The sequence below is a fragment of the Glycine soja genome, chromosome 17 (genome assembly GCF_004193775.1).
Source record: "Glycine soja cultivar W05 chromosome 17, ASM419377v2, whole genome shotgun sequence".
Taxonomy (NCBI): Eukaryota; Viridiplantae; Streptophyta; class Magnoliopsida; order Fabales; family Fabaceae; genus Glycine; species Glycine soja.
Genome location: NC_041018.1, coordinates 39,751,870 through 39,779,446, shown reverse-complemented (window position 1 = coordinate 39,779,446; position 27,577 = coordinate 39,751,870). Strand labels below are relative to the sequence as shown.

Below are 27,577 nucleotides of genomic sequence, written 5' to 3'. Positions count from 1 at the left end.
TTTTGCGGCACGTGTGAAGAGACGAAGCGTGTTTGTGCTCTCAAGGTTTGCAGGTGAGTGATGGAGACTTATATAGCACGGAACGCATGTCACTAATCAGTAATCACTAAACAAAAAGCTTCTGGTTGCACGCATTTTAAGAAAATTAAAGTTATTTTATTTTGAGGGATTTTTTTAGTAACGACTAATAAGAAAGGATTATTTGTTTTTTGAAAGGATAAGGAAACATTATTATAGTACACTAAAACAGTGCATCTGAAATTAGGTCACGAATGACCAATAAATACAAACCAAATCAAAGAAAATTTTGAGTTAGTTTAAAATCATCATTCTTTCAATTTGGATCTTAAAGTTAGGAATTCAATAGGATCGGTTGGGTATCAAACCAACCTAAACTCTTACTAGTATTACTTAAAAAAAATGTTGTACAATTTTAGAATTGTAGAATTTTTTATGTTGTGTGATTCTATAATTATTACTTTTAATATTATTCATTAGTTTTTTTATTTTATTTTTATTATTATTACTATTTTATTAGGTGATCCATTGACTAAAAATAGGTAAAACATTAATTAATTTTTAAGAATACAAATAAAACTAAAGATTAAAAATGGAAAAAAAATTAAAAAGATTAAAAACACTAGTAAAAATTGATGAGAAATTAGAAGTTATCCGAAGAAATTAAGAGATTCAAAATTAAATTTAAAAAACTGAGATTAAAAATTTAATTAATCCAAAGAGTATATCAATGGAGCTAGGTACCACAGATACCCCCAACCCATATCGTAAAAAAACAAGACAGTGTTCATCAACGTGAAAAATCCTGTATAAGCAAACTTGTAATATAAATACTACTCCACCTACGTGACAGAACCAAATTAACTGAATATCAGTTGTAACTTTTGTGTCCATGTGCAGTTCTATCAGTATACCTTCTTGCCACTTCCTACAATCACTTCACAGCAAAAACTCCACCTACATGACAGAACCAAATTAGCTGAATATCAGCAACCCTCTAACCTGAGAATGATCATTGAATCTCCCCATTTCCTTTTAAAAACAAAGTTATTGATTGTGTAGGCAGTTTAATTTATTTTTCCAAAAAAGAATTTCATGTGGTTATCTTTTTTTAGATGTACATGTGGTTATCTAATGCATGAGGTATTTAAATAATTATTATGAAGAATATTTTTTTAAAATTTAATAAATTCTTCTCTTGACAGAGTTACAAACTCAAACTCATGATTACTAGTTAAGGTAGGATAACTTTGCGTCAATTAATTTACCTAAAAAAATATAATAATATTATTCATAATTGGATCAATGAGTATTTTCTTTCACCAACGAGAATGAGTTACAATGTTAATAGTTTAATAAATACATGTATTTTCATGATAAATAGCATATATCTCATTAATAAACTTCACATAGGAGTATGAAAAGAAATTAAAACTTAAAATATTTGAAAGTGATGATATGCTTCTTATAATTTAAAATAAAAATTATTATTATTGTTTTTTATACAAAATAATAGAGGTAGTATCTAATAATTATTCATTTAATAGTTTAAAATATTAAAATATTTAGATTAAAATATAATTTTTCTTCTTCAATTTTCTCAAATTTGCATTTTTAGTCCCTCTATTTTTTAATTGAAACGTCTCATTTTTTACTTTTAAAAAGTTTATAATTTTAATCATCTTATTTTTTAATTGAGGTATTTCATCTCTCACTTTTAAAAAGTTGATCTTATTTTTTAATTGAGACATTTTATTTTCTGTTTTTTAAAAAAATATATAATTTTAGTCGTTATGATCAATGCCAAACATTAGTCTATGTATTTTTGTAAATATTTACTTACAACTACTTGTTTATTATATACATAATAAATATTTTTCTAAAACTATTCAATTGTTAACAAGCTTAAATTATTAAAAAAGAATTAAAAAGTACATAATTAACAAGTTTAAAATTAGTCACAAAGATTAAAATGGTATATTTTTTAAAAGTGAGAGGTGAAATGTGTCAATTAAAAAATAAAAGATTAAAATTGTAATTTTTTTAAAAGTAAAAGACAAATATTTTAATTAAAAAACAGGAGGACTAAAATGGAGAATTTAAAAAAATAAATGGATGAAAATTACATTTTAACATTAAATACATTTGGATTTATTTATTTTTAATTAAACTGGTTAAACACATGCTTTAGTCCTTGTACACGTTGCGGATTTTCAATTTAATCCTTGTACATAAACATTTATTAAAGTTTATGCATTCTTAATTTGACTTTTATATGTGAAACACTTTCTTAATTTAATATCTATTACCGTATAATACTCCCTTGTTATCTTTTATAAAGGAAAAAACACAATTTTTTTTCTTTTATAAACAAATTTTGATTACTTTTATTTTATTTAATGAGATTATATTAAAAATATTTTTCATTAAATAGGAAATTTGTGCTTAATGTTGAGTTTGAATGAATGATAGTTTTAAAAAAATATTGTTTTTAATTAAAAATAAAATAATTTAATAAAATTAATTAATTTTCTTAATAATAAAGGGAGAACCGATGAAAAATGTGTTATATGTATAAAAACCAAAATAAAAATATGTTACATATATATGAATTAAATTAAGAATGCACAAATAGCGTCATAATAGCATATAGCATAAACCTTCTGTAAAAAAAAGCATAAACCAAATCATAATCGATAATATTTACATATACAATTATTGATTTAATAATTTTTTAACTACAATAACTAAATTGAGAATTCAAAGCATGTACATGACTAAATTATGCAATTAGCCTTAAGTTAAATACAGTACTGTCTTCCAACATAAATGGGTGGAGTAATTAAGGGGTAAGCAGGCGCCGGCGAGTGGTGCTAATAAATTTCGAATAACAATGGAAGATTGCAACCCTTGGGCCAGAACAAACGAGAAAGTGAGATTTTAAGTTTCAAATTTCAAATTTTAAATATAAACATTAATTCAGTCTTTTGCAGAAATTTAATAGAGCATGGACTGGACCGTGCCTACGTTGACTACTGAGTAGACTTGGGATTTGTTTGATTTCTTTTTTATTTTTTAAAATAATTCAATGTTATTTAGCAATTAAATTTTTAAAATTAACTGTTACTTAAAAAAAATAAAATATTTGAAATATAGTGTGTAGTATCTAATATCCACGAAATACATATGAAATCTTATTGACACCTTGAGGCACATGTCAATCCTTTGGGTGAATCCTAACACATTTTATCTATAAGGTACAAATTATCTATTGATTTTTATCTTTAAACTATATATTATTTCTAACTTTATCTATACACTACCACTTATTATCTACAAGTCCATAATTATTTGTAAGGATTGTAACAATCTCTACAAATAAGGACTTTAGTTCCATTTCGTTCCTCTAAGTACCAAGTTCCTTTGAATCTTTAAGACACATCTCAAATATCAGTTTCCATACTCATATATTCATATTTTTTTTCTCTTATTTTCCTAACTCATATATTTACTTGAGTGTCAGAGTTCTTTATTTTATAAGTCTTTCTTATTCTCTTAACAAACGTGACTTTCAATCAACTTGTAAAATTCATGAATCTACCTTAGCTAAGTTCATCCTCAATTTTAGATTTTAATAAATACATAGTGCTTTGTTCTATTCTTTTTTTTTTCAAGTACCTGTGAGACAAACTTCTTGAACATGAACATATCTTTAAGATACTATTTGCTTTTAAAAATGTTAAAGAAACAAATAGATTTTTTTTTAAAAAAAAACTAGTTAAAAAAAAAATAAACTAACAAGTCTCCGTTTTTCTTTTCCAACTTCCTCTGTTCACTATGTTGACTAACATAGAATGATAGAATACTCTCCAAGTAAGTAAAACACGGAACCATGTAGAAATTGCATATTGTTTTTTTCTTCGTAATAAGATCATTGATAGAAAGAATATTTTTTTAATCAGAATTAGTATTTTAACATGTGTAATATATATTATAAATGTTTATTTTTAATTTAACTAAAACTTGTATTTTATCCATATCATAATAATCGTCGTAAAAAAATAAATCTTAAAATAATTATTATTTTAATTTTTCAATTTAATATTAATTTTAAAAATCAATTAATTGTTATATCAAATTAAATTTGATTATGATATAAGACATAGACAAATATCATCCATACATAGTACCTCAAGCATCAAGTCTAAAATACATAGATTATTTTAACGATCGGTCTCTATAAGGCAAATGGTCCTCGATACAAAAATATGGGTATTACATTACGACTAGATTATGGGTACCACATAGTGTATAACCACTAAAAAACACGTATTTATTAAAATCAACAGTTCGATTTTAGAAATGTCAAACAAAATCTGAAGTAAATCGATCAACTATACAAAAAATGGTTCCAAGAAAATCTAAAGAAATTCGTCAAATTTCAATGATTTTTGGTTCCATTTGTTATTTGTCTTTTAATTTATCAGATTTGAACACCTGTAATACATAGTGAGTGAAAATAAAATCAAAAAGGTCATTACTGTGTTTATTTTGGATTATTTGAAACGGAGAGATTTAGAAAGGAAAAATTTAGGAAAGTGTTGTATATTTCGTTTTTTGTTTGGAAGAGGAATCAGGAAGGAGAAGTTGTAAAAATTAAATAATTTATATAATATTTTTAAAATTAATAAAAAATGTTAAAAAATAATAGTGAATTTTTTAATGATATAAAAATATTTGTATGTAATTTTTCTCTTTCTTTTTATTCATCCAAATAAATAGAGATTTTTTTCTTACTTATATCCATCTAAACAACACATTTTTTCTAAACTATTTTTTTTTATTTTAACATTTTCATTTCTTTATTTCCTAATTTTTTTTTATCTCTATTATTCTTAATGGAAACAAACCATACGTGATAATGTGCATATGATTTGAGGTGCACAAAAATTAGTTTCTTTCTTTGAGTTGTGAGTCATGGACGAATGGTAATGCGTTGAATGATAATGGTAAACTTTAGAAAAATCAAATGGTGCGTTTTAACTGTATTTTTTGGGTTGTGACTCAGTCATGGACTAATAATAATAGAATGAATGATAATAGAGAACCTAGAAAAATCAAATGGTGCTGTGTTGATCCCAACTGCCATTTCATTCATAATAATCTTTGGGACAACTATTCACCTTCTTTGTAGATTGTTCTCTAGTAAGCATGATACGTGGATCCATTGACAATGGACCCATTGTTACATCTTCTCTGTGGTTTGCTTGTGAAGAGAAAAATAATACGAGTTATTAAAAAAAATTTCTAATTTTAGTCAATAAAAAATAATTTTAAAGTAACTATTATAAAATTCATAAACTTATTAGGGGTAGCAGTAGAAAAATATTATTAGGAGTATATACAATAGTTTGTAATTAAATAATAGTGAATATATACAAATTAACTTAAAAAATAAAATGGGAAATATATTATTTTTTAATAAAACTATTAATTTAGTCTTTTATATTCTGAGTTTTAGTTTTGTTTTTAAAATATAAAATTAACTTTTCTTTTCATAAAAACTAAATTATTTTAAATTGAATTGTGAATACTTTTGTTAGGTGATTAAAAAATAGAGAAAACTTAAATAAGATGATTTTGATTTATTAGTACTATTTCATAATTAAAATTATATGTTATATCAATTATATTAATTGTTGTTTTGATGTCGATAACATAAGCACTAGTTTTTTAAAATTAAATATCAATTTTTGTTAATAGATAACATTGCCAATACTTATGGTGTTACATCTAGATTTTGTCCTAACAATCTTGATAACAAAAAATGTTGCAATTTTTTTCCCGATATTGTTGCAATCTTCTATGTTTATATAGAATAGTTATTTTGAATGAGAATATTTTTAAATGTTATATTTTAATGATATTTTTTTGGAACTTTTTTAAACAATAACGTTTTTAGATATATTTTTTAATTTTTTTAATCCACCACTTTAATATTTAATTTAAATTAAATTTGAATATAGTATTTTTAAAATTTTCAATAATTAAAAATAACTTTATATCACAATATAAATTTTTTATGCCATATCTAGAATATAAATTTTATGATAACAAATATTTACTTATGATAAATTTTTTAAATAAAATATTTTATATATTTAAAAAGTATTTATTTATTAAAAGTTATAATTATATAATTTATTGTGTGTTGCAATGCTAAAATACTTGTTAAAAAATTAAAATTCACATTAACAAAAGAAAGTTATAAAACAATTTATAAAGAATATTTAAAAATAAAGAGAGTGATAAAAAAATGAAATTGAGATTTGAGACTTTGAATAACCATACAAGACTAAGCATATATATTTTTATCTAAAATTATAAAGAATATTTTAAAAATTGAATTGTAGAGATAAAGTTGATATAATTTGGTATATAGTGCCAGGAATTAAAAATTATAAATTTCAGACTCAAACTTCTAAAATTATATAACTATCACTTAATTTTACACAAACTTTTTACACGAGTTGTGATATAACATAATAATCAACATGAGACCACTTTATTTATACAATAATTAAATGGATTGTTCAATATTAATGACTTTTCACTTACTTCCAGCTCTTATATTTGTAGATTTTTTTTCAACAGTCTGATATTTATAGATGAATATGCCAAATTAGGAGTTTGGTCCGATAGATACCTCTAATCTCTGACTTGCTAAATATTAACTCATAACATAAAAATATTCATGTAACTTTCATGTAAATAGAGTTGGCTTACTTGGTAAGATTTTCACTCTAAGAAAGTCAAAACATGAATTCAATCTCATTAAGATGGTAATATTTTCTCAACTTTACGTGGGAGCAAGTCTTCCCTTATTATATTGATGAATCGTCCTAAAAAAATATTAATAGTTATGTATTATCAATTTAAAAGAAATTTATATAATCTATTAATTATAAATCATTAGTAGGACTTTTAATGTAGTTAATTCATTATTGTAAAACATAATAAACTTATTTATACATGTGATTTATGATTAAATGTCGATATAAAATTATTTTACATTATGAAGATATAAATTTTTTTAAAGTCATTTTTCATTATCATTGATCTTTTCACATGTCAAGTTTTATATTTGCAACCCACCACAGGGCTCTTTTTATCTCTTGTTTTTTGGTTAGGTTACTCATTATATTTATTACTTTCCCTTTATTTTTCTCTTACCTCTCTTTTTCCTCTCAAAGTATGCATGACACTACTTCAACAAAAATTAATCATGAAATATGATTTAAATTGAAGTTGACTGGTTTAAATGAACTTTAATTGTAATAAATGGTAGTCTAAATTTTACTAAAAACACTTACACTTTATTTTTTAAATATATTTTATCAAGAAAGAAGTTGGACCAATAAAAATAGAGGAGAAAAATGCAATTATATCACTAGGAAAATAGAAGAAATATGTGTAAAAGGAAGAAAAAAAACATGTGCAATTCCTCGTCATGGTGAAAATTTGGGAAAAAGTACTTTGGGATCAAGTTTTCATGTTTTTTTAGGAGAAGTTTTCATGTTATGTTAGACTTATTTGGTATAATTATATTCACTTTTTTATATTTATTTTTATTTATTTGAAATAAATAAGCTTAATTGCATAAAATAAATAATTAATATATTATTTAAACAAGTCAAGAATTTATTGATATTGATAATGATATTGATATAAGAAAATATACTTGTACAATGAAATATACAACTAAAAGAAAAAAAAGATAAATTTAAATTGAAAATGTAATAAATGATAGGACGGGGGAAAGAGATATACAGAAAACATATTATTGTATAAATTTGTGCACATATATCACTTCTCTATTGAAATAGGTTGACACCTAGACATTGATAATTGATATAATAATTTGTGAAAGGGTTGTTTGATATTCAGAAAGAAAAAAAAAAGTTGTTTGATATACGTTTATTGGTGAAGGGAGTATTTGAAATTTACTATACATTTTTTTGTTGTGTATGGTGAATTCACAGCCCCAGTTTTCGTTTATAACACAACGAAAGCAAATTTTCATCAAAAGTATTTTTGTAAACAAGAGATAAATAAAAGATAAGGACGTGAAGTTAGCAAAAAGGAGAGTGAGAACAACAAAAGTCGTTATTCGGCTGCAATAACTTGTCTCTATATGGACTTTTTTCATTTGCACCTTCCAATTCAGTAAGTACACCTATTACTCTCTCTTTTTTTAATAATTTTTTTTATCACCAAACATAAATTTTGTATAAAAATAATAAAAATCTTAGTTCTGTATCTGTATTGTTATTCTTTAAATCCCATTTTCGCAACCTCCATTTTAATTATTTTTTAAACTCTAATTTTGCACATCCATTTCATTATTCTCTAAAATCTAATTTTGCACCTCATTTTCATTATTCCTTAAACCTTTTACACGTATTTTTTGCATTATTTTCTTCTCTATAAAACATAATAAATTTTCATCATAATTTCATTCCTTACATTGAATACGATATTATTCACCAAGCTCAATATTAATACCATGCGGTTTCCATCAATGTTATGTTGTGCACATTTCATAAATCCCGTAGTAGTACTATTGCATTTTTTCACAAGTCACTGTAACAATTACTTCATTCAAAGGAATGCACTGCATTGTATTTGTTCGACAATATTGTAAAAATGACCACGCTGCAATGCTATAAAAATTTGCTCTCTAGAAATATATATATACCTAGTTTAAAAACTAATTCACGAAACTATACATTACCAAATTTTTTCTAGAAAAATACTAACTAGTGTCCTTAAAACATTAACAAAAAAATTTAAAAGTAAATATATATATATATATATATATATATATATATATATATATATATATATATATATATATATATATGAATACATTACCACGTTTCTAGAAGAAAAGGACGTGAAAGAATAAAGGGGATTAACAACATTCATGTAAGAACTAGGGGAGTAACAAATGAAGTAAATGAAATTAGTAAATTGAAAGGTGTAATTAGTAAAAGGCTTTCATTGTATAATCGAACAGGGCTCTATTCCAAAAATAGGGAGTTGAACCCGCTGTTCGCCGAGCATCACAACCAGCAATGGCCGCTAGGCATTTTCTGCTTCACCGCCTTCGGTTGCGTAGCTTCCAAGGGTTCACCGTCGCGGCGCCCAAGGGCCACCGTCTCTGGTGCAGTGCCACGTCAGCACCGGAGGAAGCAGCTTCCAACGCGGAGGTGGATGACCCCGAGTGGAGGAAGAAAGAAGAGAAGATCGTGAGGGACGTTGAGCCAATCGTTTCGTTAACCATGCAAATTCTCTACTCATCAAGGTATTGTCAGATTATTAAATCAATTCATTATTGTTAAGATTGCAAGTCTCTGAAACGACGACTTGTCTCTTTGCCAGGTACATGAATGGGGAGATACTGACTATGGAGGATGAAAGAGCCGTGGTAGAGAACATTCTCATTTACCATCCGGATTATGAAGATAAGATAGGAAGTGGGCTGAACTCCATTATGGTAAGTGAAGTTAATAATTGCATGTTTATTTGATTTGTAGGTCTTAAGTGAAATTTTAGATACAAATGAAGGAAATTACTCAAATAATTTAGATAAAAAAGTATAGTCTTACAATCTTTTGCAGCCTTTGTCACATTGGCAACAATTCACCAAGTCAAAGTATTATCATAAAAAACCAGCTTGTCATCATCAGCTTCTCCATCTCCACCTATTTCTCCTACCACCAACTCATTACTGTCATCAATGTCATATAGGAGAATGAGATTAATTCATATCACAAGTATCAAAATGCTTTTAAGAGCTTGGTTAACTTAATAGAAACCGAGTCCGGCAACTTTTGTTGCTCAAGAATCAAGCCTCCTCTTCTTAGTGTGCATGTTTATGTATGTAATAAGGTTATTCTCACCAAAGTTATCCAAATCTTATGATTTGATACAATTTGGCTACCTACCTATTTGTATCCATAAGATGAATCTTAAACGAGTGTGTGTATCTTACGATACATTAATGAATCTATTCAACGATTCACTTTTTTTTTTTTTTTTTTTTACTTTCCTTTCACTGATTCTCATGAAAAAATTGAAAAGTCATATAAACTTAAATTGTTAAATAAAAAGGAATTGAAGCAACATTTTTAAGCTTATCTTATTTGATTATTTCACTGCTTTATTTGTCACTCACCTGTTACTTTATCTAGCTATTGAATTGCTTTCTTTCCATCCTTCTAAATTAAAATCTTCACAAACTCATGTATAACTAATGTTAAGTTGTTTTATCTATTTCTAGTTTAAATTTTTTACAATGAACACAAAATATCATCTATCATCTATATGATATATTTGAAGTAATTTTTCATTGATTCAATCATCAATCATCAATTTGATAACCTTGATTTTCACAATCACTGTATGAAACTCTTTAAAATTTGTCATTTAACATTCTATTGATGACAGCAAAAATGTCTTTGTACTTTACTTTATTTCCATTCAAAGTTTTTTGAATAGCTTCCTTGGCCATATCCATTGCTTCATGTGTAACATTTTGCTGACTTTTTTAAATTATAAACAAGACTAAGAACATTCCAAAGGTTCCATAGCCTTAAAAAAGTATATAACATCATTCCATTAGGGTTATTAGATTTCTTAGACTTTAACAACTCATTCGAAGTGAACATCTTTTCAAAGTTTCTCCAATGCCAGTGTGCCATGCCATGTCAAGGTTATGACCTGTAGTTTTACTTGTGCACAAGAGTCTGAGGCAAAAGTGCTCTGTGAAGTTGTTTTGTTCCCTGTGGCTTAGTAGATGATATCACTGACTGGTGGTGACTGATGAGAAGTTAAGCTCACTCTGAACACATTAAAAAAAAAAAGGGCAACAAAATAGAACAGAGACTTTTGCTGCAACTCACAGGAATACAGGATGTCTACTAAATACACCAAAATGAAAGGCAAGACTGCAACTCAAAGGAAATTGATAGGGACTAAGGTATTATTGGGTGCCTAAGTTCCACATCGAGTGGTATGAGATGCTCAGTTTTAAGTGCTTGGTTCTCCCCCCTTGACAGCTAGCTTTTAAGGGAGGGTTTCCCAAGTGTTCGGGTGCTTATCACCTTCACACTGGGCTCAGACTGCAAATATGCAAAATGCTAGTTCTCCTTTTGTTCTTAATACCATATGCTTTTAAAAGTTGTACATTATGTGTCTTTCTGATAACTCTTCAAATTGGTGTTCAAATATTGTTGGAAAAAATGTTGGGCTCAATTATAGTTTTAATTGCAACATTGTTTTCCATGTAGGTTTCTAATTGATGAAATAAGTTCCTGTTGTCAGATATACATGAACCTTGAACCATGAACCTGATGCTCTTTTTGCTTATGTGGCATTGTGCCCCATCATTTTTGTGTAAGCAAAATCAGCAAGAAGATCTATGCATCCTAAAGAAGGATTGTTTTATAAGAAATAACAGAATACACCACCATCAAACTGACAAGGATGCTTGATTTAATCAAGTAGATGTTGATGGATTGATAAGTGTACCGATTCGTTCCAAGTAATAAAGTTAAAACGGAAGATCAAGTATCGTATCTACAAGAACTTTGTTTGTACTTAGGTAGATAAATATTTGATTAGTAAAAGAAGTTAAAGAAAAATTGATTTAAAAAAGGTATGAAAAAAACAGTAATTTAAGTTGGTAGAAAATTAAATTAAACAAAAGAAAAAATTAAACAAAAATTTAAATTAATTATTTAAAAACAAAAAGGAAAAGAAATACCAATTATTATAGAAGTTAAATTTAGAAGATGAGAATATTGGAAACTTAACTTACCAGAGCTATTCCTTGATGTAATGTTAATGATTTTTTTTTCTATACATAATTATTCCAATTTACTATACTCTAGCTTTGGTCCCCCGCATGAAAGAGTCGAATTTATCTATTTTGTCTCCTAAATCCCTTTGCAGAGCTAAAATAGTAAATTGCATTAAGAATAGAGATGTATAACAGCCTAAACAAATATCAACCTATCCATAGTGATGACTTTATCTAGATACCATTTTCTAGTTCTATTAGAAAATAACGTTTCCCAACCCTATCCCTAAAACTTACCATGCAAATGGGTGATCAAGACACAAGCAATAATATTAAGCACAAAAAAAATAATGCAAATGTAATATTCATAAATAGATAGGAAGACAAATTACATCAAGAGTAGTTGACTGTCAAGTTTCCAACAAAGGAGGTTTAGTCTCTCATAGTTATAGGAGGCTTTACAATTGAAGGGAAATATTTAGTGAAGGGAAAAAGATAAGAAAAGGGGAGGAAAAGAAGGAATGACTCCTAATGATTACTTCTCATTCTTTTGGTATTTATCTTCTATAAGGAATTATATTCTCTTGAAATTTATGTGTTTTTCCTTTTTCTCTCTTCTTCTTTTATAGGTGTAAATTAGCTTAGCTAACCGAGCTTTTCGCGCTAAACCCGCTTTTACTTTCCTGAATTAGTATGCTTTCTTTAATTAATCATGTTTTTCTTAATTAGACTGTTTTTCTTAATTAAGCATGTTTTCCTTAATTATCCTATTATTTTTTTTACTTTATTTTACTCACAAAGTATCATAAATTCATCACTTTTAATATTTTGTGCACAAAAACTTAAATGATGTTAATTTAACAATTATTTGCTCAAAAAGAAAAAATTAGGAGAAAAAAATTACAAATTTCTATATAATTTAACCTCAAAATATACTCATAATTAGCAATTATTAATAGATGACAATGTAGCAATTAAAACCTGAGACAAAAATCAAACAGTGAAAGTAGAGGAGTTCGTGTGTAATTAAGCTGAAATGTTACACATAAAAAATTGATTATCACCTACTCTTAGAGGAATTCGAGTGCATTGGTTTTCTACTCTCTTGCTTCCTGAAACGGTAATAACCACATTTTCTTCTTTGATGTAATGCATTTTAAAGGAGCACCTATCATGTATTATCATCTAGGTTATCACTGCAATCAGATAAAATGTACTAGTATATTGTGCTGCTGATAACATTAGGTGTGCATAAGTATTGCGCTGGAAGCTTATGAATATGTAGTTATGCTCAATTAAATTTATACACTTTTAATCTCCTATGCATTTGTTGGCTTGTCAATACAATTTATTGGTCAGATAGCATTTTGCTAATTGGTACGATGACATGAGAACAAGATAAACACCTTTGCTTTCATGATACTCAAAAGTTTGTCTCCCAAGTTCCAACTATCAAGGAATGGAGGCCCTCTAAAATTAGATGTCAATTTATCCTTCGTTACTTGACTTCGAATATTGATACTGTATTTGATAAGCTAAAGCCTGAAATCCAATTGAATGTTCTTGCATTCTCATTCACCATTTTTTTAATTGTAAGCTTCTATGTTTTTCAAATGCATTTCCTATTAAACGTAGATTTACATGATTGGCACCTAGAGTATTAAGCTTCAGCCACTATTGTTTATATATTTGATCTATTCTATCTCAAAGCTGGCAGTAAGTGCAGATTGTGTGACTTTATTTTCTTGTAGGTTGATCAACATCCCCTATATCTATTCCCAAGATGCCTTTTTGTTGTAAGAACTGATGGTAGCTGGATCGACTTCTCCTATCGGGTGTGCATTGAGGAATACATTAAAAATAAGTACCAAGTAAGTGCAGAAAGGTTTGTTAAGAGAAGGTTTCTTAGAGATCTTATTAAACGTTGGGGTATTTGATATGTATGTATTGGAACTTACAATTTGTGTAGTTAATGGTAGTAGATGACAATTGACCGGGATGCCTAGCTTGTTTGTCAAGGGAACATAGAAAATGATTGAAGTTAACTTGCAGTTTGTTAACTAGCGGAACACTTTGTGTTGTGGAGAAATTCATGATTAGGTAACTTGCAGACAGTAAGTAATGATGTTTTGTTGATTGGCAGCCTTTAGTATAGTTGAAAATTTGCTTGTATTTAGCCTCTGTCTTACATCATTTTTTAAAGAGGGGCTAGGAATGCACTCTCTTACACACTTCTTTTAACACTTATATTAATGGTTTAAATTTATCAAAAACTATAAAATTATGTGAGACTCATTAATTAAGAAGTGAGGTTCACAAAATTATGTTTTTCAATAAGTCAGTTAACAGTGTGTGTTGTTAGGATTTATCTTTTTTAAATGTTGCACTGCATTTAGCATGGAATGTTGAACTGCTAAGATGTTTGGAGGATATTTTCACCATATATGAAACTATGGAGGACATAAATATAGTGCTACCACATCTCTCATTTCAAGTCACCACTTCATTTTCTGCTCATGTACAGATTCCGTCACATACTCTTACGAGACATGGGATGTGCAACTAGACCTTTTTGGTGGACTAAAGATAAATAGCAAGAATTTATAAAATTTCCTGAAAATGAGTGGGAAATGGGAAGCCTAGGATTGTACTGATTCTTGTTTGTGTCCAGCTATTGTTCACGGGTTATTTTAGGAGTGATTGAGGACAGACAAATAGGAGTCAAAAGGGTCTATATCATCTGGGGCCTGGGGCAACTAGGTTCATTGTTACATTGCACAAGTCAAAATTGGGGAGAAATTTTACTTGTTTTTTAGATGTTTAGTTGCATGTGTTTCTAAATCCGAAGACAGAGTCACCTTTCTTTCCATATATTGGTTTGATGATTGCTGACAAGTCTTTGCCATCATTGCATCATCATCATTTTCTTGTGGCAAGGTGTGATAGATTAAAACTTAAACGAGTATTTTCTATTACTACTTTTAATCTTCCATTTCCTTTTAGTTGAATTTAATTATTTTTTTAATTTACAGGATGCAGAAATAGAAATCTGTCTTTCCTAAAAGAGAGGTTGATTCTCTCTCTTTTTTTGGAACGACGATTCTTTCTTTATTCTGTCAATGGCACTGCATCTTTTTTTTCACTTTTGGTTCCATTTTTCTTTTTCCCATGGTCCAACTATTGGTTCTTCAGCTCACGGTAAGTTTCATAGATTGCTTTAGTTAAGAGAGTGTGTTAGATTTGGACAATCTCTTAAGGACAGTGTTAAAGAGAAAAAGACAAAATATTGAGCCAATGAAGCCTTAAGTAATGATGGGTTCCCGTAAATATAGTTTTTATATTTTTTATGGGCATTCGATGACTCAAGAAAATCCTCAATAACGTGATAGTGTGCTGTCTTCTCCAGAAAAAAGGACTATTCCATCGAGTTTTTATTGATATTCAAAACTGATGAGTGTCAATGCCGTAACGACTAAGGTTGATTTAAAATAGGGGACAACCTAATGGTTGACAAAATTTTGGGACCCATTTTGGTGCAAAAATCTCGGCCTCTTGAATAATTTCCTAACTTATGTTTAGCTGTGTTTCATTTAAGAACCACAAACAATTTATACCATCCGAATCTACATAACGAGGAACATCATTTAATTGAAACTACACTCCCAACTTAGGAGGCAAGTTTTTGAATTGACCTTGACTTTCATTCTGTGGTTTTAGTGCCATCTTTTCTGTTTTTAAAGAAATGATTATGCACCAGAAATTATCAGTTATGAAGTTGGGATGTCTTGTCTTACGAATTAATATTACGAATGAACAATAGAGAATTGTATTATTCCCGTTCAGAAGTTTTCATTCCATGACAAATGCTGTACATACTTTTAAATATATTTTTATTGTTGAATATATGTGGATCTCACTACAAAAGTTTTGAATTCATCGGCTCAGTATTAAAAACACGTAAAAAAATATATATTGTTAGTCTTTAATTTACCTAATCCTTGTACATAATTCATTGTCATATCAAAATTTTGTTGTTCTCCCTAATATGCGTGAATGTCAGTTCTTTTAGCACATGTAGATGTTTAACTGTAAAATAACTTTATTTATAATTTAAGATTATATATATATATTAAATAACAATTACATGTATATATAATCTTTTTTTCTTAAAACCGTTAAGTTTATGTACACATGCTTATGTTTAGCAACTATAATTATTATTTTTGTTATTATGTTATTGATGCAAAATATTTATTTGTGATCATGGAAGATTTTCTCATATTATATTAGGGTTGTGGTGTCTTTAGTATAGAAGAGAGAAATAAAATGAATGAAAAATTAAAAATAAAAAACATCAATAACAATAGCTGAGAAATAAAATAAAAATTTAAAGTATTTTATTAAAAAAATAGAGAAAAAAGATAATGATTTGAATAAAAATAAGTTAAAAATAAAATAAAAAAGTATTAATGACCCTATTCTATTACTACTCAACCAAATAACCAAAAACATTTTCTAAATAGTTTGTAAAAAAAGTCCTAGATCGATCAATCACGCCAATAACTTTTTGTATCTTAACTTTGTCTCTGTAAAGGAAAATGAATTCTCTATGTTACTTTATTATTCAAACATCCAATCCAATTGGATTAGCAGAGTTTACTCTCCTTTGATCCCTTTTTTCTTCTTCTAAAAACCTTCAAAAAACAGCACGGTGAAAAGTGGGTAAATAAAAAATAAAAAAGAGTAAGAACAAAAGTAGAAGTAGAAGGTAAGTGGAGATGAGTGATGAGACAGAGTTGAGAAAGGTAAACCCAATGGCTATTATGTACTGTCATGTTATTTTATGATTAGGGCAAAAACATTATGATTAACCTCTGACTATGTGTTGTGGGGCTATCTGAGTGGTCTCGTGGACCGGACCCTACTGGAAGACGATCCATGTGGGACAGTATACCACAAATCATATTTTGATCATCATCATACAGTTCGGCTGATGGTGAATTCTTGTTTTTTAAGAGTCAGCTGATCTTTGCAATTCCACCACTTTACCTTTTTAGTAAAAGTAGCCAACATCTGTCATCACACTTATATCAATCGTAATACTAGTATTGTACAAGTGTACAACAACAAAATCAATAAAAATACATGAAATTATATGCATGGGGTGCTGGTGTACAAAAATTTATTTTTTAATGTCAATGCCTTACCAGGTTATAATTAAATATTATCTTATAATATATAAATAATATTATTTGTTAATGTATTCATAATTAAAAATATGAATATGTATACATTTATTTTTTTAATACCAGAATGTTATCAATTTTTTTATGAGATATTATCTGGTTATAATTAAAAATTGTTTTAAAGTATATAAATTGTATGACTTGTTAAGACAATTTTTATTTAAATTTATATGCTTTAGTTAATGAGTCTTTTTCATGAATTATTTGATAAAATAATATTATCATGATTAAAGACTATCAACCATGCAAATAGAGTGTGAATTTAGATTATATTAAGTTATCCATGTTTCATTTAAGTTTTACCTCAAATTTAATGAAAAGCAACTAATTATTGTTTATCCAACTTAATTATACAGTGTGTGGACAAGAAATCCAAACACACTTAAAATAAAATTAGAGAATTTTAGTTATGAATATTCAACTAAAAACAATAATCAAATGATTAAAAATAAGTGATTAATGTGTTAAAGTTAAAATTGAATTATTTGAGTACTATTCAAGTTTAATATTTGACAAAAACAATTGTTGATTAGGATTTACTTATCTCTCGGTTAAATTTCGAATTAATCAGAACATCTTTCTCTTGATAAATCGAAGGATTAAGATAAAAAAATTAAAAAATAAAAACTTATATTGAGATAATTGCTTAACCCTATGTGTTTGGTAGAAAGAAAATGAAAATGGAAACTTTAAGTGCAAGACTTACTAGCTTTGTCATATTTTTTATTTTCTTTTTAAACCAAACACCTTTTATTTTTTCACTTATTTTTTGTTCACCTTTCTTATTTTTATCTATTCTAATTGTCATCTATTATTTTCTATCCTATCAAATAGACTCTAAACAACTTTTAGATGAAATAATATTCTTTGATAAGATATCATTATTGGAGAAGCAATAAATTAATTAATAAAAACAAAAATTTAATAATGCTTTGAAAAATTACTTTCATTTTCTTAACTAAGATGTTAATTGGTATATTTGCCTAAAAATATGTATGTCAAAGACTTTTTCCATAACGTGCATGAAGTTGTTCTAATTTAAACCGTAATCACAAACTTGAGTTAATTACGTTAAAGTTGGGTAAAGAAAATCACATATTACCTTTGTTTCTAAATATATATTTTTTCCCGATTTTATTTGTTTCTTATTATAAGATTTTTTTTAAGTTGTTTTTTTTACATTAATTGTTTTTTTTCTAAAATACTTTTGATTACTTTAAAATAAATGTTACTCCTTCCTGTCTTGATTATAAGAAAAAAAAACCATACTTATTAAGAAAATAAACTAATTTTAGTAAATTATGTCATTTTCGATTAAAAACAAATACTTTTTCTAAATTATGATTCATTGGAACTTGATATCAAACATAAAAAAAATGTTTAAATCACTAAATGAAGAATATTTTGGTGAGAATCTCATTAAATAAAACGTATTTAATTGAAATTTGTTTGTATTTGAGACAAAAAGAAATATAAAATAGTAAAAAGATAAATACATTCTCTCTAATAAAGATTAGAAAACAAGATTAATACACATTAATTGATTAGGTTGAAAGTAACTAATTGGAAAGAAAAAGATGATGAATTTCAATAATTTAAGGGTTATTCTGGAAAATAATAAAAATTCCAAATAAATTTAATGTCATGAGCTAAATTAACCAACTTTCTTGGAAGAATATAAATTAGTTAAAAGAGTATTGTATTCATTAACAAAGATAACGGTATTCCCTGGGATCTTAAATACAAGAGAAAAGAAATATTTTTCTTGATGTCAAATATAATTTTTTTAAACTAATTTTATCTTATTTATTGTTAGTATATCTAAAATATTTTTTATTTAATTGAGGTGTTAGTTTAAATGATGATTCTTCTTATTCTTAATATCAAGTTTTAATAAGGAATAAGTTGGGAAAAAATATTTTTTTAATTGAAATTGATTTAATTAAATGTGAGTAAATATCTATATCATTTTTTTTTCTTATATTTCATATAAGAAGGAGTATATATTTTATCTGATCTCAAATATAAGAAAAAAAAAACATTTTTCTTGATCCCAAATATAAGAAAATTTCAATTAAATTTATTTGATTTAATGTTATTATCTTTAAAACATATTTCATTTAATTGAGGTGTTAGTTTCACTGATTATTTCTTATTTTTAATATTAAGTTCTCACGAAGAAAAAGTCAAAAAAAATATTTTTTAATTTAAATTGATACAATTAAATGTGATAAATTAATTTTCTTAATTAGTATATCATATTTTTTTTCTTATATTTGAAACCAATCAACTCATGTAAGATTCTCTATATAAAAATACTTGTTATGTGAGAGTGAGTTAGATAAATTAATAGTGAACAAAAAGTGGGTAACTTATTTTTTCTCTCTCTTAAATATAAGAAGAAGAAAAAACATGACATATTAACTAAGAAAAAGTTAATTAATTGTATTTAATTACACTAATTTTAATTATAAAATAATTTTTATTAACTTATTTTTCATTAGAACTTGATACTAAAGATAAAAAAGAATCATTAAAACTAATACTACAATTAAATAAAAAAATATTTTAAGAATCATTACATTTAATATAAGATAAAATTAATTTAAAAAATTATATTTACAATAAAAAAGAATCTATATTTTTTTCTTCTAAGAATAGAAAAAATACGCATTTTGCTATTGGTTGGCCGTACAACTAACAGAGTAACAGTGCTGTGCTGTTATATTGCAAATTGGTAACTAGAGGAGAGATGACAAAGATATTCCAGTTGTTGAGTTCCCCGATTACTACAATCTCTCTTTAGCTGTGTGAGTAGCCACTAGCCAGCTAAATCCACTGCATTCTGCATTGTACTACCTGCACCCTGCAGCAGCAGAAAGGATTTATGAGTCTCAATAAAGACTTTTTCTTTTTCTTTTTCATTTTTTTCCTGCATTAATAAGGAAATCATCAACCACTTTCTGATTCTTCAGACAGTGGGGGCTTGTCTGACTTTGACCACAGTGAAGTGGGAGTTGCTGTTTTTTGTCTTTATAAAATCTGAAATATACTAGACAACTAATACCTCATTTTTTTTTAATAATAACTCATACTAGTACCTCTTTAGACATAGGAAAAACAAAGAAAATTAATTCTTATCTTGTCATAAGAAGAGAAAATAAATGCTTAGTACTGGAGAGTTATATTTGATTTGGCAACTCACTGAAAAGCTATACTAAAATAGTGACAACCTTGGATTATTATAAATTGGACACGAAAATATCATGGGTGGAGAATGAAGTAAAAGATAGTTTTATTCGACGGCTGTAACAATTGTCTGCTAGTTAAAAACTAAAAATATGTAATGATTAAAATTTTATTTTGGTATTTAACTCCTATTTATGTGTTAAATATTTTTCATCTTGACTAGATATTTAAAAATTACAACATTTTCAACTCAAATGATATACTTAGAAATAAAAATACTGTCAACTACCCTGATGATCAAACTGCAAATTTAGAGATAATAATGCATATTTGAAGGATAATTGGGGAGGCACCAAAGTTATAATTGGATAGGGCATCAATCACCGGTCAAGAAAGGTTTGTCTAAAAGATTGTTCTACAAACTTGGACCATAAACAGTTCCATATTAAACCATAATTGCATTACACTTATACATAACTTTAGGTTGCACGCCATGCATGATTTTAGTGATATTGATTTATAATTTTTGTATACAACTAATAAAATTAATGAAACTGAAAAACCTACCACAATAAGTAAAAATTGAAGACCATATTTCATACTGAAAACAAGTTGGTCCATGTTAGAATGAGGCGACAACCTTGGTTAGGTGGTAAAAATGTGTAAGACAAATGAGAAAAAGTAGTTTGTTGCTTGGTGTTGGCTGGAAATCACGACACAAATAGCTTAGCTTAGGTTCCAAAATCCACAACCACCGCAATATACTAAGTATCATCTACCATTTCATACCCCATCACTTGCCATCATCGATCCCTGTCGCATTGCATGCACTTGTTTGCTATAGTCACTTCTTCTCTGTGCATTTCTTTCTCTTTGTTTCCCCACCACGCCCCCACTTCGTTTATTGGAGATTGAGCCTATAAAAAGACGCATGTAATAGAATTGGAAAAAAAAAGAAAAAAAAAGAGAAAGTAACTTATCTGCGCAGAAAATTAACTACACGCACGCCTTTGTCTCAGTTAATAGACTTGACGCACGCTTCTGAATTTCCACTCTGCTGCAAACACTGTTTTTTTGAGAAATTCTGATATATTATGTTATTTGGCTTGGCAGAAAATATTTTTTATTGAACCCGCTATTTTTAAAAAAAAAATTTCTCTTAATCATTCAATCGAATATAATAAGTTGTTTTTTTTATTTATAAAAGTTGTTGGAAGAAATTTCAATTTTGATTATTTAAGTAGATTCATTGACGTACTCGACTTGAATTAATTGAAATTCAAGAGAGTAACTTCTAAATATCAAGAATTTAGGTGATGTTTGGTTCTTTCCCCCAACATACAATGATATTTGTTTCTGTAAACAACTAACTGCTTATTAAATAAGTATAATATAGTAGGGGGTTCTTTGAGCCTAATAGGGGTCAGATGCCAACTTAGTTAAGATTTGGTCTCCTATCCTGGCCTTTCCTTCCTTCACTTCATTAAAAAAAAAGAGTATAATATAGATATTTATGATTATGATGATATTTATGTATAAAGTTAAACTGTTTTCACATAAGTTATAACTTATTTTTATAAGTTCGTTATCTTAAAATGTTTATTGAAATAAATTGAAAATATATCTTATGAGAAATTATAAGCTATTTTTATAAGTACACTCATGCTTACACAAGTTCAAATAAGTTTTAAATAAACTCTTCCAAAAACAAAGAAAAATTAGAAATCAGTATAATTATTTTACTAATTAACTCATATATAATTATATTTAATGATGAATACTTTTTATAGAAGAAGTAATTTTTATTTTGACAGGTGATGGTAAGTGATTTTTTATGGATGTATGTATAAAATATTTTATTTTGACAGTATATATCAATTAATTCTTCTAAAAGAAAATGTTTCATTAAACACGTTAAAGTTTGTTTTAATTTATCCTTCAAATACAATTTATTCTTCTAAAAGTTACTTTTGAAACACAATTTTCCATTACATTAAATTCAATCATTTTAAAATTAATTTTATTAAAATCTAAAACAATGGATATAAATCGTTTTTAATGTTATGAATTTGAGTTTTTAACTGAATAAGTTATTTCCTCTAAAAAAAGCTGAATAAGTATTTAATATAGTCTTGATTTAACTTGTCTGCAGGACAAAATTTAATGTACAACAACTTTTAAGTGTTCATGTCGACCTTCATGTGCTGTCTGTATTCTCCTTCCGTGGGAGATACAGAAGTTTATTGTATCGATTCCATACCCATACCAATACCCATTTTATTGCACGAAAATGTTTTATGGATATCAAATGAATTGAATTGAAAATACTGATACATCTGAACATGCACCGCATGCATGCCAGCTGGGTATTTTTTCATATTAGAAAATTATTTTATTGCATGTCATAGAAAGAAAATTCACAGATAAGACGGAATTTTCGAGTACGTAATTACACGAAAAACATCATCCCTGTACCCTTTTTGTGCTGCTTCAATATTCTGCTCAGTTTGCAACGTTATTATTGTATTGTAATGGGGTGATCACAGAGACAACTCTTTATCGTACGAAAAAGAAAAATTGAATCGTCCTTGACTTCAATTCTTAGGTATTGCGTTATATATTAGTGGCAAATTAATTAGTTTTTTAAATAGGATAAATAGTGATTTATGTTACTATCTGATGTTGATAAATTTATTTTTAAAAGATAAAAAAATAAATTTTAGTTTTTGAAAATATAAAGTGAAACAAATCCATCACACCGTTAACTTTTATCCGTTAACGTTAGACAATTTGCCTACGTGTGACACGTAAGAATAAAAATGTCACGAAATTGATGCTTAGTAGACATATGAGCTAAAATTATAGACAAATATGTTCCTAAATTTAACAACTTATTAATAGTTTTGTCCTTCAATTATATAACTCACTGAAAAATATATCTACTTATGCCGGATAAAGTATACAGTTAGGCCTAAGGGACATCTAGCACACCTAAACAACACATCCTTTGATCACATATCCATACAGTATGTCTCGACCTTCAGTATGCAAGAACAACAAACACCATTCAGTTGCAATTATCACCACTAAATCTGCTTAAGTGTAATCACTCAATTAGCGATACCTAAACATGATTAGAAGAAGTATTATACAACTGGTAATCATGATGTGACAGACCCAAAGGCCCTGAGTCCAACAAGGTTAGTATAAAAAGAGGTGAACCCTCAAGTAACTAGTATAATTATCAAATTACATTGGTATAATTTTAATCAACTATTACAACATCCAATAACTTTCAATTCGATAGTGTTTTCTTAAAATTCATCATTAGATTGAAGATTCCTTCCAGATAGATTATATATAGAAAATTTTATATTAATGCAAAATTATTTTTTACCTCATTCGTACAAAATAAAATCTATATAATATAAAATTTTCAAAATATACTAAAATATGAATCATTTGATAATATTACCTTGTTCAATTTTGATAAAATTTGACACAAATAATTTTAACAGTATTTAAAAATAATTTAATAGTCAGATCGATAAAAATTATATTTTATATCAAATTATAAAATAATATAATAATTATTTAAGTTATACCTGTGTAATTTATTCTCTCGTTGTATATATCGCACAAAATCTCTTTACTGTAATCAACTATAAAATTCACAAATTAAAATTGATAGGAATTATTTAAATAAAAAATGAACATTTATGAAAACTATGGATATCATTTGAAAATGGACACTTCAGATAGAATCTAGGGGTGAGGGTTGGCGGGGCGTGAACAACAAATGATGGGCTCAGATATATTCTAATGTGGGATTACTTTAGTTGATGTAAGATTTGGGTATTTTCTAACAATTATAAAGATCCAAATTTCTCCTTGTGTTAAATCTTTTTCTGAGGCTGGAATGTCATAACAATTTACTACTTTCATACTTACGTGAGTCCATATTTACATGTGATTCAATCCCTCTAAAACCTAACTTTTTTTAGAAAAAGAAATAAAGATATTAATATATTAGGTTGCAATTTATTTTCATCTCTGAAGCCATAAAATGATTCTTCCCACGGATGAATCCAAATCAAGTGAGGTGAAAAACTTTTCGTTCTGCTTGTACTCACGAGGATCACAAAACCAGCTATTTGCTAAACTCTATTAAGTGAGAATTTTTTTATTGTACGAAATGAAAAATATACATCTGGGTTATATAATTACATATAAATGTTTAAGATTGATAGTTCCTTAGTGTTCATATGACTATTTAAAAATTTACACATTTTCCTTTTAATTTTGATCATTTAAAAAAGATCTATCAGTCTAAATTTTTAATTCACATTTTTTTGCTGTATATATTTTTTATGTATAATTGTATGATCCAAAAATATAATTCTCACATTTTTAAAATGATAATTGTTTTCAGTAGAGTCATCCTATAGGAAATTACTCAAGCAAAAAACACTTACATTTAACATGAGAACATGAATTTAAACCATTAGATATATTTTCTTAACATACCAATGGATATTATTTAAATGATCAATATTAAAAGATTGATACATATGTCTTTTTTAAGTAATCACCTAACCACTAAATAACTTTTTTTTTATGCGTGGTTGTGTCATTACATTTTTAAACTTAAGCCAGTTAGTAAAAAAGGTTAAAACTGTAAAAATTTACGTACTATTCAAAGGAGTTTTATGACACACCAAAGAGAGTTCGTTTTGTACATTTTTTTGAAGGATTTTGACGCAAAGAAAAACGCACGATGCTTCTAAGCTTTTGGTTTCTTCTCCAATTGATTCTTCTTCCCCAACGATAATGTATAGCTAATTTCATCCTTTCATCAGGGTTTAATGTAATTATGCTTTTTATTTTTCAATTAGGGATGATTGTTGTTTCTCTTTCATGTTTAATGTTTATTCTTGGCTTAATCACTCTTTTTACATGATTATCTTATTTCAATTATAATTGAGTAATTTGATTGAATTACAAATTGAAGAAAACACCTAACAATTTTTATGTCTAGGAATATCATAAAAAAGATTGAACATGGTGAAAACCTTCATTCTTAATATAAGTATTTTAATTACACTAATTCAAGAGATTGATGATAGAGTTAGGTTTTCTCACTTAAGTGATTAAAGTTTGAATAAATTTGTAGATTGATGATAGTATAATCTTGATTGAATTATAACAATAATGGTTGTACAATGATTTAATGAAGTTAAATCTCCACGGATTTCTTTCATTAATTTAGACACGTTTATTACACATTACACATGTTAACTATTTGTGAAAATTCTCAAACTAAAGTGTCTTTCTTAATTCTTATTTTAATTTCTTTTATTTTGTCCCTTAATTTCTTTATCTTCATGCAAATTATTATTTAGTTACTTTAATTTAATTCTCTCAATATTCATAGTTTAAAAATTATACTATTAATTACCCAATTGTGCACAAGCATTGACGAATTTAGGGGGGCAAGGCCTCAAGATCCTTTTTATATACTTGAGAGAAAAAAAGAAAAAAATATTGATGAAAAAACAGAGTATTGAGTTAATCTTTGTTTAATTTTCTTTTTAATAGTAGATTTTATCTTTAATTTATTCATAAAATTAACAATAAAAATTTTTATTTATTAGAAGTTACGTATTTAAATAATTGTGCATTTTTTTTTCCAATCCTCCTTTGATGCCTTCTTGGATCCGTTCTTACGCACGAGTCTACACGAAGACCATGCTTACTTATCCCTTTGTTACTTATGCAATTTGATATTTTCACCAAAATCCCAACATGCATCATTGTTCAATTACAAATTATTAGGCGTGATAATTTTTTTAAGGAAAAAAGTAGCAAGCAAAGGCATCAATATAGCATATATTGAATAATTGTATCAACCAACTGAATATGACCATGACAGATTGCAAACGACCTTTCCAATTGGCATGGTTGGATTTGATACGATGAACATTCAACAATAGGTTGGTGGTGCACTTTACGTGATTTACATTTAAAAATAATGACTCCCAATTAGTTATAGGGAACACTACAGCTGGGAATTCAAGAAGATTAGCCAAAGAGGACAGCATCTCTGCTCCTGAATAGTATAGAACCTGTGAGAAAAAATGATTTGTCATTACTCACTATTTGGCCAAAAGCTTGCTCAATACTTACAAAGTTAAAATCAAAATATTACCTCCATTCATATATATATCAAATTCTTTCGATTAATTCACATTCTTTAAAATAAATAATTAATTATATTATATTTATCAATCACCTATACTATTTTTTTTCAAAATTATTGTGTATTTCTCTCTCCATCTAATTGTTTCTCACTAAAAAATAACTAATATTTATGGAGAGAATACTCTAATTAATTATTGATATTTTAGGATAAAAATAATTAATACAACAAATTTTTAGAATAAAGTCTCACAAAAATAAACAAATAATAAAGTAAAAATTATCTTATATATAAAAATGGAAAATTGTCAAGGCAACCATAACTTAAATACTATTGGTAGCTTCCCAACTTAGATTTTGGTCACTTTACCTTGACTTAATGACTTAATTATTATAGTTTACCTTGGTGATGAGTTTGATATCTACTATCTTTTTTTTTTTTTTGGGTAAGAAAACATAGAAAAGACTACAATCTAGGAAAAGAGACTCTTAAGGCATCAATAAATAAAGGAGAATTAAGCTGATGTGGGAGAGTATCCCACTTAACTAGGGTGTTGTTGAAGACGACCCAATCTTTGGAAGCAAATTGGCGCAGCTATTACCCTCCCGGAGAGTGTGAGAAAACAGGATATTCCAACTATGGACTTTGAATTCCTTGATAGCAGCATAAGGATGAAAATGAGAGTTATCTTGAGCAATTAGACGAATGAGCTCCATAGAGTCTATCTCACAAATAACATCCTTAAGACCAGACTCACAAACAAGTTTGAGACCTTGCAGCATAGTTGTTAGCTCCGCAAATAAATTCGTGGCATAACCACAAGAACCAGAAAATCCCAAAAGCTTTTCTCCTAAATTATTGCTTAGGCTGATAAAATTATAATTCCAGCCTTCCTCGAATTTTTTATTTATGCCTTTCTCTTTCTTTTTTTAATGTTTTTCTTTATAGTTTATTATGTTACGATAATCTCCTATCTATATAATCTATGTATAGGACACATACCAATACTTGGTTAAAAAAAATTTTCTCCAATTTTTTTTCTTTCAATTTTTTCTCTCT

The 27,577-nt window shown here is 27.2% G+C and overlaps 1 protein-coding gene across 1 annotated transcript; it reads left to right on the top strand.

Annotated features, from left to right (window-relative positions):
* Nucleotides 1–9,106: 9,106 nt before the first annotated feature.
* Nucleotides 9,107–14,060, top strand: LOC114392477 (protein DCL homolog, chloroplastic-like). The gene is made up of 3 exons (XM_028353625.1): nucleotides 9,107–9,385; nucleotides 9,463–9,577; nucleotides 13,636–14,060. The coding sequence occupies exons 1-3, from the start codon at nucleotides 9,156–9,158 to the stop codon at nucleotides 13,819–13,821; spliced, it is 531 nt and encodes a 176-aa protein (XP_028209426.1). The 5' UTR covers nucleotides 9,107–9,155; the 3' UTR covers nucleotides 13,822–14,060.
* Nucleotides 14,061–27,577: the final 13,517 nt, after the last annotated feature.

Coding starts and splice junctions, on each gene's coding strand:
- LOC114392477 (XM_028353625.1), top strand. CDS start 9,156: ATGGCCGCTAGGCATTTTCTGCTTCACCGCCTTCGGTTGCGTAGCTTC. Junction 9,386..9,462: donor CAAATTCTCTACTCATCAAG/GTATTGTCAGAT, acceptor TCTCTTTGCCAG/GTACATGAATGGGGAGATAC. Junction 9,578..13,635: donor GTGGGCTGAACTCCATTATG/GTAAGTGAAGTT, acceptor ATTTTCTTGTAG/GTTGATCAACATCCCCTATA.